The sequence below is a fragment of the Hydra viridissima genome, unplaced genomic scaffold (genome assembly GCF_058129835.1).
Source record: "Hydra viridissima isolate aposymbiotic clone 2 unplaced genomic scaffold, HvirCarnegie_v1 scaffold_3, whole genome shotgun sequence".
NCBI classification, from domain to species: domain Eukaryota; kingdom Metazoa; phylum Cnidaria; class Hydrozoa; order Anthoathecata; family Hydridae; genus Hydra; species Hydra viridissima.
This window is the reverse complement of record NW_028324302.1, coordinates 19,692,614-19,715,008: the sequence shown is the minus strand read 5'-3', so window position 1 is coordinate 19,715,008 and position 22,395 is coordinate 19,692,614. Positions and strand designations below refer to the sequence as shown.

Here is a 22,395-nt window from a genome sequence, read left to right as displayed (position 1 = left end):
AATATGAAGAAAACTGCTGAAGTTTTTATTCACATAAAGCAGACCAAATTATGAGTAAAACCAGTTGCTCATTTTTATTCACCCGGCCTAATAGTACTAACTTTTAAAACATTTATCGTATTACCCCCATAATTGCCAGATTAGGAATTTTTCATATTACGAATAGAGTGGCACTTTTGAATTTTTTTATTTGGTTGATAGGGCCACCTGGAATGCTTAGCAATCGTTCATCTTGCATAGTAGCTAGCTTAAGTGACTTTCTAAACAACGAAGTTTTAAACTAGACTAATATTAATGTGGCAGTTTGATTGAAAACTTTTTTATGCATTTGAAAGATTAATTAAATACCCAATTACTAATTATAGGTGTTTTTATACACCTCATGGGCTTAATTTTATATTGCTTAAAACTACCTACTCCATTTAAAAAAAGAACTCAAAGCTTAAACCTTTTTGTGTATATTTTAATAAGAAAGTTGTGAGGGTACTGGTTATGATGTAATAAAAGGTGGTTTTAAAAGTTGCATCACATCTGGATCAACTGGTTTTTTTTTGCTTGATCATTTTTTTCTATAGCTACTGGATTTTTTTCTATAACTATTGGATAAGTGGATCAGAGGAACAAAGAAGCCTTCTTAAAAGATCCATGTTAGTTTTTTTTCGGGAACATTTGAGTGAAAAATGCTCTTCAAATTTCTTAAAATCATTGTTGCGTGATTCTTGAGCTTCTTCAGAGAGCAAACCTGTAGGTAATGAAAATTGTCGTACAACTTCATGTCCATATGATAAAATGCGGTGTAAACTTTGTAGCATATAATACCATAAATAGAGTTCCACATACCCAGGAAGCACACTACGTTGAAACAACGTTGAAATAATATTGATCAACGTCGATCAACGTTTTTTTAACTTAGTGTGCTTACTAGGTATCTATTTGCAACATTTACACAAAGCATTTGGAAAGCATCTGGATTGATTTGCAATCCTGAGGATTATGTTTGTAACACAACTTAAATCATTTTTATTAAGTGTAAATCAAATCCAGAAATGCTAGATATTATTTGAGCATTCTCAAAAAACATTCTCCCAGTATTTCCCTCATTCGATGCACCTGACCCACCCAACTGGGGACATCAATAACAACTCCAAGTTGTTCTTTTGTTTGTTCTTGTAATTTTTTCTACTTTAATTTAACAGAAACCTTGTCCTTGTTTTAGTTCTTGTTGTTCTCTTCAAAACGAACTTTAGAACTTTTGCATATATGCCGCCTTTGTCGAAGATGCTTCATGAAAGTAGATAAGTTATTATTTGCAGTTAAATTCATGCAACTGTATCCAAAATATTAGGATCAGTCAACTTCAATTTTTTTTGTATTACATATTAACAAATATCAATATATTTCTAAAAATATTAATGACATTTACACATTTACAAAATGTTATAAATAGTTATTTTAAGATGCATAATTATTAAAATAAATCTTTAACACTAATCTAATCTCACTGAGACCCAATCATTTCATAACCATTTTGAATAAAATGCATATGTTTTTTTACCAACAGCATTAAATGCAAACGGCATGATAATTATACAAAAATATATACCTTTTAATAAAAGCTGGATGTTTAAGCTATAAAGTGGTATACAATAATGTCATTATTTAGAATGTTTTTTTTTTTTTTTTGTCCGCGACCTGACCCACTGTGCACTACCATAATGAACCGAAACTTTCGTTAGGTTTTTTTTAGTTTAGAAAACTTGATGATTTCCTTTTTATATTGGTGTTTTAATCGTTTAAGGGTAAATCAATTTTCAATTACAACATTATGGTAATTTTGATTGAAATCACGTGACATAATTAATTCAAGTTATTGTTCTCAAATCAATCTTTAAGCGAACTTTGAATTAAAAAACTTTTTCAATTGTTCTTCTTTTAATTAAATCATAATTCATACTGATCGTTTAACTGCCTTATATACAATAGGTCAATACAAAAACAAAGCTATTTTGTTACTTCAAATATTTATTTAGGCAAAATTAAATGCCAAATAAATTTCATAGTAATGGGGTTTATGAATATTATTGTTATTATTATCAATCTATTATCTGTCTATCGATATTTATATATCTATATATATCTATATTAAAAAAAATAACATCATTATAACATCATTCAATTCTTAAGTACGAATTGTAACGTTATATATAACGTTATATTTAGATTTATGATGTTATATTATTAAAATAAGATTATATTCGTATTTTGATGTTATATTTAACGTTATACTTAACATGTTAAAATGATTTTATATTTTCAGGAATTAATTTTTTGATTTAATCTTGAAACGAGGCCGTTTTTATAGTCGGGTCATTCAGTTGTATATTTTGATAAACCGGTAATAAATTCTGTACAAACGTTTGAGTTGTGATTATTGTAAAAGATATATTTAGCATCGTATATACAAAAATCTAGAGTAATCAACCTTGGGCAACCCGTTGAAAAGTGCATTTAGAGTAACTGAACGATAATATGCCATTTGCATATTGCACATTCTTGTTAGTGTTAATGTTTATGAATAAATTATTGCTTATAGACTGGTTTTAGAATTATGAACACCTATTCGATTGTTTATTGTTGCATATGATGCATAAGATGAATATGATGAAAGTAGTTGTTTACAGATACACTGATGTTTTGAATTGCTTGATGTTTGCGTGCAGAATTCTTCAATTAAGCTAACTGTCATCTGTGATCTTGGCAAGTGTTTATCAAGCTTCTGGTTACTTTGCTACCAACAAATATTTGCTGCTTTTGTGCATCCCATTAAGTATTGTGCTACACGAAATGTCTGCCATTTTCAGCGAATTTTTTTGTGTCATATGTTGATCACAATTTGATATTCAATATGCAGAAAACATTGTTTGTGTGGGCAAAAAAGGCTTGGAATCATTCATGACATGTTGCCTGTCATATAATGATTATGAATTGAACAATTATTTTTTATCTGACCCATCAGTAGTCAAAGTACATGCTGGCTGTCGCAAGAAGTACACAAACAGTTACAGCATTAGTCGAGCATCAAAAAGAATGATTGCCGAAAAAAATGATGGAGCTAAGACTCTTGCATGTAAAGTACTAAGGTTCTCTTCAACACCATTTAAATTGAAGTCTCATTGTTTTCTGTGCACACAGCTATGCATACAGAAGGTCAAACATCCTGATAGATGTGATTATAGGCGTGTTCAGACAATTGAACTTCGAGATAGGGTTCTAGAAAACTGTGCATACAAGTGTTTATTAACTTGTGCATTACAAGTGTTTATTAATGGCAGGACAAACTGATACAAAGGCGATTGAAGTGCAAGCTCGTCTGAATTCATATTACTGTCTAGTTGCTGAAGAGGCAGTTTATCTTAGGAAGTGTCATACAGACTTTTCTGCATCATCAACATTTGAAAAATCCGGCCTTCCAGTTGATAGTAACGAAGATGCGGCATTTGAAAAACTATGCGCGTGGTTAGAGATGTCTAATAATGAATTGCTCACATTAGCTGAGTTAACTGAAAAAGCTAGATCACTTTCAAGTAGCAACCAAATTTATTCTCAACCCTGGCTTAAAGTTGAACTATTTGACCGATATAAGGACCATATTGTTTTTGCTGAAGTTGAAGGTAGAAACTATGTGATTTGTTGGCGGAAAATGGCAGCGTATATAGTGAATTCTAAATGGTATGAGTCGCGGAACAGTAATGTGCAAGAGGATAGCGAGCGTATAGTTGTTAAAGCTGAAAAATTGTTGAAGTCAGCTATAGGTGACGCAAATTATTCGATGGAGAACTATCTGGCATGTAGAGATTTTGATAATCTGCGGACTGCCAAGAATTGGATCCTGAAGTTACTAAATACTTTCCTTGATAACCTTTTTTGCAACGATGTTAAGCGAGTATCTATTGGACAGACTATAGTTCAGGCAGTAAGACCAAAGAGTGTTATAGCACCAATTCCTTATGGATTGGGTGTTTCTGTAGATCATCTTTTTGGTAAAAAAACATGATTAACATGTTGTACAGACTTGGGTTCATATGATGAAGTTTGTCGTTTTAAACAGTCAGTTACACAGTTGAAGGAGTGTGAGCCAAAGCTGAGTATGTATTGTCCCGAATTTTTTATGAATTTTTCCGAATTTTTGACACAATTCTCAGCTGACAGTTTTGACCATAATGTTTGTACTATTAATGATCTTAATTCATTTTATGGCATGGGAATTATCTCCATGTCAACACCATGTCACACTAATTTCTTCCAAATTTTAAATTTTTATTTTCCAGTTCCCATCTATGAAAATTTCCAGTGAACTGATATTGAATTTGTTTTAAAATGTTAATTTTGTTGTCTTTACATTCAGTTATTGTTGTCTTTACATTCAGTTACAATTCACGTTTACTCGTTCATTAACCCATGTATCACTTATCTCAATCAATAATGGTTGAAAGATAGGACTACATATACCTTTGTGACATGTGTCACTATTTGAATATTTCCTTAAAGCTTTTGTAGCCAGCGCCAAACAAGCAGAACACATAAGGTAAAATCAACCATATTTGCTTGTATGTACATTGTTGTATGTCGCCATATGCTGTATTTTGCATATTTTGATCTCATTTTTCAGAATATCGTAACTATTTTTCCCCAACCTTGATTTTTCTTGATTTTTCAGGATTCACTGTTTATGTGATGAAGTTCAAAAAATTGCCTTCATTTGATTGTACAGAATTTATTTCGGGTCAAATCTTCGTCTACCGGACAATAATTATAGGCCTCGTTTCAAGACTTTTTAATTATCTTTGATAAACATCAAAACGCGCGAACTTGATATTTCTAAAATATATATATATATATATATATATATATATATATATATATATATATATATATATATATATATATATATATATATATATATATATATATATATATATATATATATAGTAAATAGTGCATTTCTCAGTACTTAAATTGCAGTTATTTAGGTTTTTAAATAAAATATTTTTTAAGTAGGAAAAAGTAAAAAATATCGTAATGAATCGATAAGTATCATTATCATTTTTACGATATGAGTTACGATCTTTACCATAACTAAACGATAAATATCCTAATGAATCGAAAAATAACGACACTGTATCGTTCAAATTTTTCGGTCATGATATTATGATGATATAAAAAAAACTTACGATACGCAATTTCCGACATCCTGCTGTCGGACATCAAGTTTTAAGAAGAATTTTAAAAAGAGAGAGAATTTTGTGATAAGAAGAATACTTTGATGAACAAGTAGTTTTATAAGCAGTTGAATAAAAGAAGAAAAGAAGAAGATTTTAATATTAATTGTTGGAGAATGACCAAAAGATTTAATTAAAGAATAGGTATTTGTAATAAAGAAAAAATAAAATAAAGAGGAGTAATTGATATAAACAGTATTGAATACTGCAAGAAGCGTAAAAAAATATTATTTGTATTATATAAAAGTTATGAATATAAGAGTGCTAACCATTACACATCAATAGAACATTTGTTGAGTTTTATTACATTATAGAATATACTGAGGAAGACGAATATAAGTTTAGCCCTTTTATTTTAAACTTTGCCCATTCATAACCAAACAATCCCCAAACATCGCCCTTACCTAATCAAGTATTACCCAGACCACGAACCTCGATCCCAACCTTCATATACCTAATCTAATAACTATAAAACCCAAACATTCCCCTTCTTCTTACCCTTACCTTCACTAAACAATAGCAAACAAACATTAAATTAAATAAGATAACTTGAAACATTAAAAAAAGCCACCCTCACAATGTAAAATCAAAATTATATGAATTGAATGCTCAGTACCTGTGAAACAATGCTTGCCTTTAGAATCCAATATCATTCCAGCTGGACACGAGCAGACTATAAAGGTGTTCACGACACTGCACGCATGAGAGCAGCCCACGGCATAACACAAATCTTTGAAGGAAGAACTAAAACTTTCGTTTAACAATTTGAACAACTGCAATATGCTAAGTCAGAAAATGAAACTGCGGTTAATTAGGTCACACTTCTTTAATTGTGTTTATTGTAAGTGCCAGTACGAATATATATTTCAATAAAATTTTATATATATATACATAAAGATATATACCGATAAACAAGTACATATAAATATGTATATATGTATATATATATATATATATATATATATATATATATATATATATATATATATATATATATATATATATATATATATATATATATATATATATATATATATATATATATATATATATATATATATATATAGGGGAACCCGGGGTAGGACGGGATACTTAAGCAAAACAGTCAGATTGGGACACGAAGACACCTACATATTTCCCCCCGTGAAGATAAGTTAGCAATGTTTTAAGTAACAAATGCCGTGTAAGCTCGATTAATTTATCACAAATTCAGTCATATAAGTCAGCATTAAAGTAACAAGTTGCAGGTTCAGTGAAAACTTACTTCTTTATATTTTATATATCTTTATCAGTTTCATCGCATTTTACATCAAACATCTAAAAATTAAACTTTTTCTAATATTTTTTCTATGCGTTTAAAACTTTCATTCTCGTTGTAGTCAAAACATCATGTGATCAAAATTTCACAGTCTGGTACCTCGCCTTTTCCAAAACATGCAGCTGATGTTGCGCAAATTCATAATCCCGTCTTGCCCCAGCATCCCATCTTACTCCGGGTTCCCCTATATATATATATATATATATATATATATATATATATATATATATATATATATATATATATATATATATATATATATATATATATATATATATATATATATATATGAAGACTATACTGAAAAAACGATCAAGCTGCATTTATACTTTTTTGTGTTTTTGCCCCTGTTAAATTCGGCTTTAGATTTACCATATAATAATTGACTATATAACTAGAAAACCGACCAAATCACACAGATATTTAGTTTATCAAATAAGTGAGCTATGGTGTTTTAAGTTTAAAATCTAATTTACTCAAAACAATATTAATGTGGCTTGATCGTTTTTTCAGTGTGGTCTTCATATATATAAGAAATGATACATTTATCTTTATTGAAATATACACTCGTACTTATACGCATAATAAACACAATTAAAAAAGAATGTTCTAAGAAACCGCAGCCACGTTATCTGTTTTAGTATACTGGAGTTGTTCACCTTGCTTAACAAAATGTTTTTGATTTTCTTTTAAAGATCCATGCTATTTATATGGGTGTTCTCATACATGCAGTGTTGTATCATACAATGCAGTGTGCTTGTGTCCTGCTGGAATGAAATTGGCATATGGCGGCAGAGAATGTATATATATATATATATATATATATATATATATATATATATATATATATATATATATATATATATATATATATATATATATATATATATATTTATATATATATATATATAAATATATATATATATATATATGTATATATATATATATATATATATATATATATATATATATATATATATATATATATATATATATATACATATGTATAAATATATACATTTAAAAAAAACATATATTTATGCATCTACATATGATTTTATGTAAGTATGTACGAATGTATATCTTTATGTATGTATTATCTATATATGTATGTATATAGTTATTTATATGTATATGTAAACAAGAGTTTTAACAAGATATGAGTTGACAGACTATTTTTGTAAATTAACTCTTATCAATTCCTTATCAATATAATTTTCATATTGTAGGAAAGAATCGCTTAGTACCTGTTAAACATTCTCTGCCGCCATATGCCAATTTCATTCCAGCAGGACACAAGCACACTGTATTGTATGATACAACACTGCATGTATGAGAACACCCATATAAATAGCATGGATCTTTAAAAGAAAATCAAAAACATTTTGTTAAGCAAGGTAAACAACTCCAGTATACTAAAACAGATAACGTGGCTGCGGTTTCTTAGAACATTCTTTTTTAATTGTGTTTATTATGCGTATAAGTACGAGTGTATATTTCAATAAAGATAAATGTATCATTTCTTATATATATGAAGACCACACTGAAAAAACGATCAAGCCACATTAATATTGTTTTGAGTAAATTAGATTTTAAACTTAAAACACCATAGCTCACTTAATTGATAAACTAAATATCTGTGTGATTTGGTCGGTTTTCTAGTTATATAGTCAATTATTATATGGTAAAACTAAAGCCGAATTTAACAGGGGCAAAAACACAAAAAAGTATAAATGCAGCTTGATCGTTTTTTCAGTATAGTCTTCATATATATATATACATATATATATATATATATATATATATATATATATATATATATATATATATATATATATATATATTCATATGTATAAATATATACATATAACAAAAACATTGATTTATGCATGTATATATGATTTTATGTAAGAATGTAAGAATGTATATCTTTATGTATGTATTATGTATATATGTTTGTATACAGTTATTTATATGTATATGGGTCATTCCAGCTCAGTTCAATTTATGCTTGACACCATGCCATCTCAGATTTTGCTGATTTTTGGAATACAAGCTTGAATTAATAAAAGGAAACTTCACTCCAAATTTTAGTGTCTGACTCCTTACGGTTTCAGAGATATTGATACTTGGTTCCAATCTCTTTTTTAACTATTTTTTTCAGCGCCATTTATTTGTTTGACTCATTGCACGACACAATTAGCTTTAACTTATGAAATACTTGTTTAATAGTGGTAAAAATTTCTACCTAACTATTTTTTAGGGTGAGGAACTCAAAAATCATGGGTAAAATACACAAAAATTTAAGCTTCTATATGAAAATTCAATTTCAAAATGGTGTAACACTTTTCGTAAGTTTTTTGATGCCCCGTACAAAAAAATGTTTATCTCCAGATGCTTAAAAGATAAAATTCTGAAATTTTTTCCTAATGTTCTATATGTAACAAACTCCATAATACAAAAAAACTGCAGGGGTTTTTTTTTTTAAATCAGATTTATTTTTATTCAAAGTTTTATAAAAAAATTAGGAAAAAATTGTTATTTTATAATGAAAAAAAGTTATTTGCATTTATTTTTTGCATTTTTTTAAAAGATTTTTAGAATCTTGCTGTCTCAGGTGCAGTTCTAACATATAAACTTGTTTGCATTTCACATCTAAGATCATTATGTTTAATAGCTAAAGGATTTTCTATTTTCAAATCTTCAAACAATAATTATTTTAAAATTGTTTCTTACAGAACTAAAAAATATGAATGATAAAGAAATATGTTCAATTGGAATAACAAATAAAGAAATTTGTAACAAACAAACATATGTAAAATCCCATGATATCAAGAAAGTTTCAAGTCTTAATGATGTTGAAAAAGACTTGATAATTAGTCGTTCTGGCATTCAATATGATGAAAATGCAACGGTTTGCCTACACCATGAATATGTTTATTTAAAACGTTATTCGGCAATCCACATAACTTGCTGTGATCCATTTAATTCACACAAAGGAAAAAGAAGAAAAGGTATTATTACTTAATCATGAAACGCTTTGAAAACTTTATTGTAATTTTATATAAATTATATATATTTTTACAAAATATTTACTGAAGCAGTAGTTATCACTTATGTTTTTAGGAGGATGTAAAGAAATTAATATGCAACTTGCTAGGAAATTGAAAAATATTGGTATTAATGTTATTCCTGGGGAAAAGATATGTCCTTCATGTATGATTAAATTTATGTCATTTAAGGATGATGGACAAATGGAACCAACTTGTAGCCAGGTTTATGAAGATGAAGATAATGATCCTAATATAAACGAGTTGTTAAAAAAAAATCTCAATTCTTCTTTGACGATTATGAACATAAGTCCTCTCAAAATGCATGCAGCAAATAGTCACTCTAGAGTTGCTCTTGGCAAAAACAAATTGTTACATGTTCAAAAAACAGTAAAGTTAGGCATTGCAAGGACTTTAAATATAGATCCTGAAGAGTTAAGCCAAGAAGATTCCTTCAATAAATTATCTAAGGAAGTCAAAGGTAAAGCAAATGACATGGATATACTTATTAGAAAAATCAAAGAAAAAATGTTAATTTCCAATCGTAATCAGAAAATTCAACTACTAACACTGGTTCCAATTTCTTGGTCACACAAAGATATAGAAAAAGAATTTAATGTTACTAATTACATGGTGCAGATATCACGCAAATTGCTGCAGAAAAATGGTATTTTATCTTTTCCTGAAAAAAAAAAAGGAAAGAAAACACCTCAAGAATCAGTAGATAAAATTATTGAATTTTATTGTAATGATGAAAATAGCAGACTAATGTCTGGTAAAAAAGATTTTGTCAGTATAGCTCGAAGATCTCATATGCAAAAACGTTTGATTCTCTCAAATCTAAAAGAGCTATATGCAAAGTTTAAAACCTGTTATCCAGATATAAAGACTTGTTTTTCTAACATTTGCTCACATCGTCCAAAATAGTGCATTACAGTAGGAGCATCTGGTACGCATACAGTATGTGTGTGCACCTACCATCAAAATGTTAAGTTAATGATTAGTGCAGTTGAATTATCAAAGGATTATCACGAACTTATTGATATGCTTGTTTGTAGTAGGGCTAACAAGAATTGCATGATACATCATTGCCCTATGTGCCCAGAAGATTCTGCATTAGTACATTATCTTGAAAATGAGTTATACTCTCAAGACGATATTGATGAAGATGATGATTATTGTATAGATTATAAACAATGGAAAACAACAGACCAATCTGAGCTATTAAGTCTAACAGAAACGACAAGTAGCTTTATTAATATTTTGAAAAATAAGTTACAAAAACTTACTGTTCATTCTTACATTGCAAAAAGTCAAGCTGCTTCTTTAAGAAAGTTAAAAAATGAGTTAAGTAGTACTGAGGTTGTTGTCCTTTTAGATTTCTCAGAAAATTATGAGTTTGTTGTACAAGACGAAATACAAAGTTTTCACTGGAACAAAATTCAAGCAACATTGCATCCAACAGTAATTTACTATAAAGAAAATAATGTCCTCAAATGTGATTCATTATGTTTCATCTCAGATGATTTACTGCATGATGTAGATACGGTTTATCATGTGATGAAGCTAGCAATTGAACATATTAAAAGCAATATTTCTCATCAAATAGAAACTGTCCATTACTTTTCAGATGGGTGTGTTGGCCAGTACAAAAACTGCAAACACTTCATAAATATATGCCACCATGAACAAGATTTTGGTATGAAATGTACATAGTCTTTCTTTGCAACAAGTCACGGTAAATCACCCTGTGATGGTATTGGCGGGACTGTAAAAAGACTAACTTCAATTGCTAGCCTTCATCAAACAACAACAAATCATATTCTTACAGCATCTGCAATGTTTAATTTTTGCCAAAACGAAATCAAAGGAATTAATTTTTATTACATATCTAAGGAGTCAAACACAATAATTCGAAGTGAAATGGAGCAAAGATATGCAACTGCAAAAACATTACCAGGCACTCGCACCTATCACAATTTTGTTCCAATAAGAAACACAAAAATTGGAACTAAAATTGTTTCTGAACAATTGGAGTATTCATTTGTTTTTAATTTTCAAACTGATGAAATTATTAAAGAATTCTTGTCTAATATAAGCATTGGCGCAATTGTATGTTTGATATATGATAACAATCCATGGATCGGACTAGTTGAGGAAACTGATGTTGAAAATAAAGACTTTCTAGTTAGATTCATGCATCCATGTTACCCTTCAAGGTCATATTATTGGCCTTCTAGAGATGATGTGTGCTGGGTTCCATCAACAAACTTATTGTTAATGATTAATATTCCAACAACTGTTACAGGAAGACAATACAAAATCAGTGAAATAGATCACCAGAGCATTGAAGATAGCTGGGCAAACTTTAAACCAGAGAACTAATTTGTTATCTTTCAAAGATTTTTTATTTTTATTAAATGTGGAAGATTGTCAATTCTTATTGCCTATTATTTTTAGTTTTTCTCATTGCAATTTAATTATTTTCATGGTTTTAGTGTAATTTTGAAATTTTTTGGGTTTATTATTATAAGACTTTGAACGCGAATAAATCTGATTTAAAAAAAAAAACCCTTGCAGTTTTTTTGTATTATGGAGTTTGTTACATATAGAACATTAGGAAAAAATTTCAGAATTTTATCTTTTAGGCATCTCGAGATAAACATTTTTTTGTACGGGGCATCAAAAAACTTACGAAAAGTGTTACACCATTTTGAAATTGAATTTTCATATAGAAGCTTAAATTTTTGTGTATTTTACCCATGATTTTTGAGTTCCTCACCCTAAAAAATAGTTAGATAGAAATTTTGACCACTATTAAACAAGTATTTTATAAGTTAAAGCTAATTGTGTCATGCAATAAGCCTAAAAAATAAATGGCGCTGAAAAAAATAGTCAAAAAAGAGACTGGGACCAAATATCAGTATCTCTGAAACGGTAAGGAGTCAGACACTAAAATTTGGAGTGAAGTTTTCTTTTATTAATTCAAGCTTGTATTCCAAAAATCAGCAAAATCTAAGATGGTATGGTGCCGAATTATTTTTTTTTAGTTGATTTGACATGGAATGACCCATATGTAAACAACAGTTTTAACAAGATATGAATTGATTAAACTATTTTGGTAATTTAACTCTTATCGATTCCTTATCAATATAATTTCCATATTGTAGGAAAGAATTGCACAGTACCTGTTACACATTCTCTGCCGCCATATGCCAATATCATTCCAACAGGACACAAGCACACTGCATTGTTTGATATGACATTGCATGCATAAGAACAGCCATATGAGTAGCATGGATCTTTAAAAGAAAATCAAAAACATTACGTTAAGCAAGGTGAACAACTCCAATATGCAAAAACAGAAAACGTGGTTGCGGTTGCATAGGATTTCTTTTAAAATTGTGTTTCTTATGCGTATTAGTACGAGTGTATATTTCAATACAGTTAAATGTATCATTTCCTATATATATGAAGACCTCACTGGAAAAAATATCAAGCTGCATTAATATTGTTTTGAGAAAATAAGATTTTGAACTTCAAAACACATTAGCTCACTTATTTGTTAAGCTAAATATCTGTATAATTTGACAGATTTTCTAGTTATATAGTCAATTGTTACATGGCCAAACGAAAACCGAAATTACCAGGGGCATAAACACAAAAAAAGCAAAAATCTAGCTTAATCGGTTTTCCAGTGAAGTCTTTATATATATATATATATATATATATATATATATATATATATATATATATATATATATATATATATATATATATATATATATATATATATATATATATACATATATATATATATATATATATATATATATATATATATATATATATATATATATATATATATATATATATATATATATAAATAATACATATAGAAACATAGGCATAAAAATTAAACATATATTAATCTACAATTAATTAAGTAAGTATGTATGTATGTATGCATGTTATGTGCGTTAAAAATGTATGTAGTTATGTTTATATGTATGTATGTAGGGGAAAACCTCAATGAATGGGACAGTTTTTGCAAAATGCTTTTTAAACGTAGATAAAATTGTTTAATATATACATTTAAATATGTTTGATAACCACCGACTCTTGCTCAATGATATAGTAAAACAAAAAAATTTGATTTCCATTTCGCAATTGAAAAAAAGAGAGTTTTATTGGAGCATGGCATTTGTCCCACTCATTAAGTATGTCTCATTGAATGGGACATACATAAAAGAATTAAAAATAAACGTATTTATTTCAATCATTTTTCAAATTAGTTAATTAATTGTAAATGTAGTTAAATATATAGATACATACATAAAGACCACACAAAAAGTATTTTTAACTTTAAACATTTTAACTCTAATTAAATTTCAATCAAAGTAGAGCTTTCTCATTTTAGAATGATTTATTTAGTTTTTTTTATTTAAGTAAAATATTGCATTATAAAAGAGTGAAAATAATACCCATTACCCATGGGGATAAAAGTAAAGGACTGCAGCATCCCTCTGCTGAGCTGTAAATAATACCTTATTAAAATCATTCAGTAGGCAGTACTTTGTCCCATTCAATATGCGCATCACTTTATCCAAAAATGATTAGTAACACCAATAACACCATTAACTAATCTTGAATGTTTTACTCACTGTAGTACTAGAGACTGCTATCTAATTAAGCATGGAAATTTATTTTCCATAACTTCAAAAAGTGCTGCAAATTCAGAAAAAAAAAAATCATTTTTAAAAATTACTTCTTACATTCGAAAACACAATAACATCCATAGTCATTACGATCATAGAGCAATAGGATGCATAAGTTGTTCAGTTGAGTTCTTGTTTCTATCACTCTTTGCTACAGGAATTTGAATATCCTTACATCGATGCTTATATAAGAATCTGAGTTTGTCCCAATCATTAAGGTTCTCCCTTTTGTATGTGTGAATGTATGCATGTAACTATATAATGAACATGTTTGTGGGTATGTATGTATTTGCATTTATATGTTAAATGTTTTTATATATGTTTGTATATATCCATGTATGTATGTATACACGATTGTATATATGTATGCATGTATGTATGTATGGAAGTATATTTATATGTATGTATGTATTTATGTATGTATGTATGTATGTATGTATGTATGTATGTATGTATGTATTAATGTATGTATGCATGTATGTATGTATGTTTGTATGTATGTATGTATGTATGTATGTATGTATGTATGTATGTATGTATGTATTAATGTATGTATGCATGTAGGAATTTATGTATGTATGTATGCAGTTATGTATATAGGTATGTATATGAAAACATGTACAAAAATTTATACAATGTAGAAGTCGATTATTTCTTTTTGTAAAACACAGTCGTAAAAAGTAGTTATCAACATAAATTGCAAATTATATGAAATGATTGCGCAGTACCTCTTAAACAATGCCTGCCGAAAGAATCCAATTTCAATCCAGTTGGACACGAGCAGACTACATTGCTTGACACGACACTGCACGTATGAGAACAGCCATAATAATAACAGGGATCTTTGAATGAAAAAAAATATCTCGTTAAGCAATTTGAACAACTGCAATTTGATTTGTAAGATAATGTGACTATTGTTAATTAGGTCTTTTTTTTTTAATTGTGTTTGTAATGATTGTCAGTACGAGTGTGTAGTTTAGCAAAGTTTTATATATCATTTCTTATATAAATATATATATCGATATATATACATATAATATATATTTATATATATGTAAATATATATATATATATATATATATATATATATATATATATATATATATATATATATATATACATATATATAATATGTATATTTATATGTATATATATATGTAAACGCATAAATATATATGTGTATATATATATGCATATATATATATATATATATGTATATTTATACATACATATATATATATATATATATATATATATATATATATATATATATATATATATATATATATATATATATATATATATATATATACATTTATATATATATATATATATATATATATATATATATATATACATATGTGTATATATATATATATATATATATATATATGTATATATATATATATATGTATATATAACTTATAAACATCAAAAAATAAATATTCCTCAAATGCAAATATTAAATTATTATGAGAAATTTTCGCTGGATCATGGTTACCAGCATCATCAGCTTGTAAAATTATTTTAAATTACAAAAAATGGTTAAAGTTAAATGACGTCAGCAGCTGAGTGGCTTCTTTTTTTATTATCCTCACGTAAAATTGTAAAAATTGGTGTCCAAAATTTAGTGTTTAGAAATTGCCTGTAATCAAGAATAATCCCGCCATTTAGAGGGGAACATTGGCGCCTTTGTATTTCAAGTGCCTCACGGACCTTCCAATCAAATGATTTGGTCTCTACTTTAAGAGTTTTAGTTTTCTCCCAATTAATTTCTTCTTGACATGATTCACTATGTTTGGCTATTGCTGATTGATAATGTTTGCCCTCGTTTAAGTTTTTTTGATGTTGTTGGGTTCGAGTTCTAATTTGCAATTTGGTTTCGCCAACGTATTTCTTTAAACAGTTACATTCAATTGAGTAAGTTCCAGGTTGGCTACTGCGTGGTAATTGAGATTTGTCTTTACAGGTTTGTAGTGATCTTAAATTAGGATTCGATTTAAAAACTACTCTTCATCCAACTTTTCTATATACTTTTTTAAATTGTGTAAAACACAGTCGTAAAAAGAAGTTATCGACATAAATTGCAAATTATATGAAATGATTGCGCAATACCTCTTAAACATTGCCTGCCGAAGGAACCCAATTTCAATCCAGTTGGACACGAGCAGACTTCATTGCTTGACACGACACTGCACGTATGAGAACAGCCATAATAATAACACGGATCTTTGAATGAAAAAAAATATCTCGTTAAGCAATTTGAACAACTGCAATTTGATTTGTAAGATAATGTGACTATTGTTAATTAGGTCTTTTTTTTTTATTGTGTTTGTAATGATTGTCAGTACGAGTGTGTAGTTTAGCAAAGTTTTATATATCATTTCTTATATAAATATATATATCGATATATATACATATAATATATAATTATAAATATGTATATATATATATATATATATATATATATATATATATATATATATATATATATATATATATATATATATATGTATATATAACTTATAAACATCAAAAAATACATATTCTTCAAATACAAATGTTATTTTATTATGAGAAATTTTCGCTGGATCATGGTTACCAGCATCACAGCTCGTAAAATTATTTTAAATTACAAAAAATGGTTAAAGTTAAATGACGTCAGCAGCTGAGTGGCTTCTTTTTTTATTATCCTCACGTAAAATTGTAAAAATTGGTGTCCAAAATTTAGTGTTTAGAAATTGCCTGTTATCAAAATTAATCCCGCCATTTAGAGGGGAACATTGGTGCCTTTGTATTTCAAGTGCCTCACGGACCTTCCTATCAAATGATTTGGTCTCTACTTTAAGAGTTTTAGTTTTCTCCCAATTAATTTTTTCTTGACATGATTCACTATGTTTGGCTATTGCTGATTGATGATGTTTGCCCTCGTTTAAGCTTTTTTGATGTTGTTGGGTTCGAGTTCTAATTTGCAATTTGGTTTCGCCAACGTATTTCTTTAAACAGTTACATTCATTTAAGTAAGTTCCAGGTTGGCTACTGCGTGGTAATTGAGATTTGTTTTTACAGGTTAGCAGTGATCTTAAATTAGGATTCGATTTAAAAACTACTCTTCATCCAACTTTTCTATATACTTTTCTTAATTTAGTGGGCAGTAATCGTATCCACGGTATAGAAAATGTATGGAGGGTGTCACACTCGGATTGATCTTTGTTTTTTTTTATGGACCGTTTTTTTCTAGTTTGTTTGACAATACTTACCAGTTGGCTTTTTGTCGTAACTATTTTCGTTGAACATTTTAATCAGAAAAGTTATCTAGTTTTTTAAATGTAAATAACTGCTTATGGAGTAAGCTCTGAGAACGTAACCTTTAAATATTGCGCATAAACTTTTGGGGTCGTGATTTGAGTGAGGTTTAATTTGAATATTCGTAATGGCTTCTTTTCTTTAAACTTAAAACTCGTAATTACCATTGGTGTTATTAAATACCGTTTCATCGATTTGTTTTTAATTGTGATAATTTATAATTATTTCTTACTGTTATTAAATGTGTTATTATATATCGTTATATCGTTACATCGTCACATTGAAATAGACAAAAAGTTCAGCTAAAATTTAACAAGAGAACAAAGAAAAGCTCTTAAAGAAATTAAAGAAAGCAAACTTGTCGATCCTTTTGATAAAGGTAATGGTTTTGATTGAATAGAATACAAAAATGCTTTAGAAAAAGTTCGCAAACAGATTGGTCCAACAAAGGTTCTGAGTTAGGATTCTTCTTATAAATATGCGACGAATATCAGAACCTATCTCTCACTACTTAATAAAAAGCAACTATTTTCAAAAACTGAATGCTATATTATATATCCAAGTGACCCCATCCCACCTCGTAATTATGGTTTAAATAAAGCTCACAAACCTGAAAAGTCCTATCCTATGAGAATAACGTGCGTGTAATTGATTCGTAGAATTTATAAAACAATTTATAAAACAATGTACCCAAATGATACTAAAACATAAAAACGACAATTAAAAGCATTAGTCACCTGTAATCATATAACACAGTTTCTATTTTTAGAAATGATTTATTCTAAACATATTTGCATGTTAACATTGTTCTACGAAGCAATTACACGCACGTTAGTGGTGTGAACAATCGGCACGCTTAAATATAGAATTTCTAACTACTTAGTGAAGGCAATACAACCTGTCTGAAACAAAAACAAAACACGTTTAGAAAAACTCTTTTGACTTTATTAACAAAACACACTCATAGAATATAGAAAAAATGAGGTTCAAGTTTAATTTTATGTAGTAAGCCTCTATCCATCAGTTCTCCTTAAAGAAGCTACTTTGATTCTTTTAAATCAATTAAATAAAGATGATTCCTACAAATGTTCTACTAAACTTACTATATCGGAAACTAAAAAGCTGATAGAGCTATGTTTACATCGATGTTATATTTTGTGGAACGAAGAAATTCATAAGTTGGAGAAATCCGGTCATACTGGTCTTTCGTTCATGGTCATACTAGCGGAATCTTTTCTACAATACCACGAAGAAAATGCTTTTAAAATTACAAAAACATTAAACCATTCTCTTTATTTAAAATCCTATCTAAGATATGTTGATGATAGTCATGCTAGATTTTCATAAAATAAGGAAGCAGAGCAATTCCAACTTATTTTAAATAAACAACACCCTGCAATACAATACACAATTGAAATCGAAAGTGAAAATAAAACTTTAAACTTCCTCGATATAACGGTATTTATAAACACCAATGGTAATTACGAGTTTTAAGTTTACAGAAAAGAAGCCATTACGAATATTTAAATTAAACCTCACTCAAATCACGACCCCAAAAGTTTATGCGCAATATTTAAAGGTTACGTTCTCAGAGCTTACTCCATATGCAGTGATTTACATTTACAAAACGAGATAACTTTTCTGATTAAAATGTTCAACGAAAATAGTTACGACAAAAGCCAACTGGAAAGTATTGTCAAAGAAACTAGAAAAAAACGGTCCATAAAAAAAAACAAAGATCAATCCGAGTGTGACACCCTCCATACAGTTTCTAAACCGTGGATACGATTACTGCCCACTAAATTAAGAAAAGTATATAGAAAAGTTGGAAGAAGAGAATTTTTTTCAATCGAATCCTAATTTAAGATCACTGCTAACCTGTAAAAACAAATCTCAATTACCACGCAGTAGCCAACCTGGAACTTACTTAAATGAATGTAACTGTTTAAAGAAATACGTTGGCGAAACCAAATTGCAAATTAGAACTCGAACCCAACAACATCAAAAAAGCTTAAACGAGGGCAAACATCATCAATCAGCAATAGCCAAACATAGTGAATCATGTCAAGAAAAAATTAATTGGGAGAAAACTAAAACTCTTAAAGTAGAGACCAAATCATTTGATAGGAAGGTCCGTGAGGCACTTGAAATACAAAGGCACCAATGTTCCCCTCTAAATGGCGGGATTAATTTTGATAACAGGCAATTTCTAAACACTAAATTTTGGACACCAATTTTTACAATTTTACGTGAGGATAATAAAAAAAGAAGCCACTCAGCTGCTGACGTCATTTAACTTTAACCATTTTTTGTAATTTAAAATAATTTTACAAGCTGATGATGCTGGTAACCATGATCCAGCTAAAATTTCTCATAATAAATTAATAATTGCATTTGAAGAATATGTATTTTTTGATGTTTATAAGTTATATATACATATATATATATATATATACAAATTATAAACATCAAATAATACGAATTCTTCAAATGCAAATATTAATTTATTATGAGAAATTTTCATATGTATGTATGTATTTATATATGCATGTTTGTATATATGTATGCACTTATGTATATAGATATGTTTATGTAAATGTGCACTAGACTTTTAACAATATAGAAGTCGATGAATTGTTTTTGAAAAACACAGTCGTAACAAGTAATTATCGACATAAATTGCAAAATATATGAAATGATTGCATAGTACCTGTGAAACATTTCTTTCCGTAATAATCCAATTTCATTCCAGCTGGGCACGAGCAGACTGCATTGTTTGACACGGCACTGCACGTATGAGAACAGCCGTAATTATAACACGGATCTTTAAATGAAAAAAAAAAATATTTCGTTAAGCAATTTGAATAACGGCAATTTGCTTTGTCATATAATAGGACTATGGTTCTTTAGGTCTTTCTTTTTTAATTGTGTTTATTATTAGTGTCAGTACGAGTGTGTATTTTAACAAAGTTATATATATCATTTCTTATATAAATATATATATCGATGAATAAGCATAAAATATATATATATATATATATATATATATATATATATATATATATATATATATATATATATAAAGATATACATATATTTAGGTACAACTAATTAAATATGTATGTATATTTATATTCGCATTTGTATGTATATATATATTTATGTATGTATGTATGTATGTATGTATGTATGTATGTATGTATGTATGTATGTATGTATGTATGTATGTATGTATGTATGTATGTATGTATGTATGTATGTATGTATGTATGTATGTATGTATGTATGTATGTATGTATGAATGTATGTATGAATGTATGTATGTATGTATGTATGTATGTATGTATGTATGTATGTATGTATGTATGTATGTATGTATGTATGTATGTATGTATGTATGTATGTATGTATGTATGTATGTATGTATGTATGTATGTATGTATGTATGTATGTATGTATGTATGTAAGTATTTATATATGTATGTATGTATGTGTGTATGTATGTATGTATTTCTGTATGCATGTAAGTATGCAGTTATGTATATAGGTATGTATATGTAAATGTGCACAAGAGTTTTATCAACATAGGAGTCGATAAATTTTATTTTGTAAAACTCAGTCGTAACAATTTTTTATCGTTATTAACTGCAAATTAAATCCAATGATTGCACAGTACCTGTGAAACATTGCTTGCCGTAATAATCCAATATCATTCCAGCTGGACACGAGCAGACCGCATTGCTTGACACGACACTGCACTTATGAGTGCAGCCGTAATTATAACACGGATCTTTGACGGAAATGCAAAAACATTTCATTAAACAATGTTAATAACTGCAATAGGCCAAGTCGGTTTATTTGGCTAAGGTTATTTATATCTTTCTTTTTTAATTGTGTTTATTATTAATGTCTGTGCGATTATATCTTTCAATTAAGTTATATATATCAATACTTATATAAAGTTATATATCGATATATATAAACATGTAAGGTATATTAAATTAAATATCCATAAACATATACCTCAATCCATGTAAAACTATTTACGTGTATGTATATATGCTTGTAGGTATGTCCGCATGCTTTTATATTTGCATGTATGTATATGTGTATGAATGTATGTATGTAAATATGTATGTATGTATGTATGTATGTATGTATGTATGTATGTATGTATGTATGTATGTATGTATGTATGTATGTATGTATGTATGTATGTATGTATGTATGTATGTATGTATGTATGTATGTATGTATGTATGTATGTATGTATGTATGTATGTATGTATGTATGTATGTATGTATGTATGTATGTATGTATGTATGTATGTATGTATGTATGTATGTATGTATGTATGTATGTATGTATGTATGTATGTATGTATGTATGTATGTATGTATATGTTAATGTGCATTAGAGTTTTAACAATATGGGAATCGTTAAATTGTTTTTGAAAAACACAGTCGTATTAAGTAATTATTGACATAAATTGCAAATTATATGAAATGATTGCACAGTACCTGTGAAACATTTCTTGCGGTAATAATCCAATTTCATTCCAGCTGGACACGAGCAGACTGCATTGCTTGACACGACACTGCACGTATGAGAACAGCCATAAGAAGAACAAGGATCTTTGAATGAAAAAAAATATTTCGTCAAGCAATATGAATAACTGCAATTTGCTTTGTCAGGTGACTATGGTTATTTAGGTCTTTCTTTT

The 22,395-nt window shown here is 28.2% G+C and overlaps 2 protein-coding genes and 1 pseudogene across 12 annotated transcripts in view; 1 reads left to right on the top strand and 2 right to left on the bottom strand.

Annotated features, from left to right (window-relative positions):
• Window positions 1-22,395, bottom strand: part of LOC149891334 (uncharacterized) — a 111,099-nt gene that overhangs the window by 34,640 nt on the left and 54,064 nt on the right. For 3 of the 10 annotated variants that reach the window (XM_090083002.1, XM_090082996.1, XM_090083001.1), the window contains 7 exons: window positions 22,193-22,306; window positions 21,348-21,461; window positions 20,382-20,495; window positions 15,094-15,207; window positions 12,836-12,949; window positions 7,845-7,958; window positions 5,896-6,009 (listed from right to left, as the gene is read on the bottom strand). In XM_090083002.1, coding sequence (XP_089939128.1) covers window positions 5,896-6,009; window positions 7,845-7,958; window positions 12,836-12,949; window positions 15,094-15,207; window positions 20,382-20,495; window positions 21,348-21,461; window positions 22,193-22,229 — 721 coding nt within the window. In that variant the 5' untranslated portion in view covers window positions 22,230-22,306. Of the gene's footprint in view, window positions 1-5,895; window positions 6,063-7,844; window positions 7,959-12,835; window positions 12,950-15,093; window positions 15,208-16,480; window positions 16,595-20,381; window positions 20,496-21,347; window positions 21,462-22,192; window positions 22,307-22,395 lie in introns of all 10 variants that reach the window. The other 7 variants (XR_016451096.1, XM_090082995.1, XR_016451097.1 and 4 more) reach the window with 7 other exon arrangements.
• The window catches only part of LOC149891335 (uncharacterized), a 216,200-nt gene that overhangs the window by 151,500 nt on the left and 42,305 nt on the right, over window positions 1-22,395 (bottom strand). The gene's annotated exons all lie outside the window — the stretch shown is intronic.
• LOC145180936 (uncharacterized) lies at window positions 9,175-12,089 on the top strand (annotated as a pseudogene). The gene is made up of 2 exons (XR_016451098.1): window positions 9,175-9,611; window positions 9,724-12,089. The product of XR_016451098.1 is annotated as an uncharacterized LOC145180936 (transcript).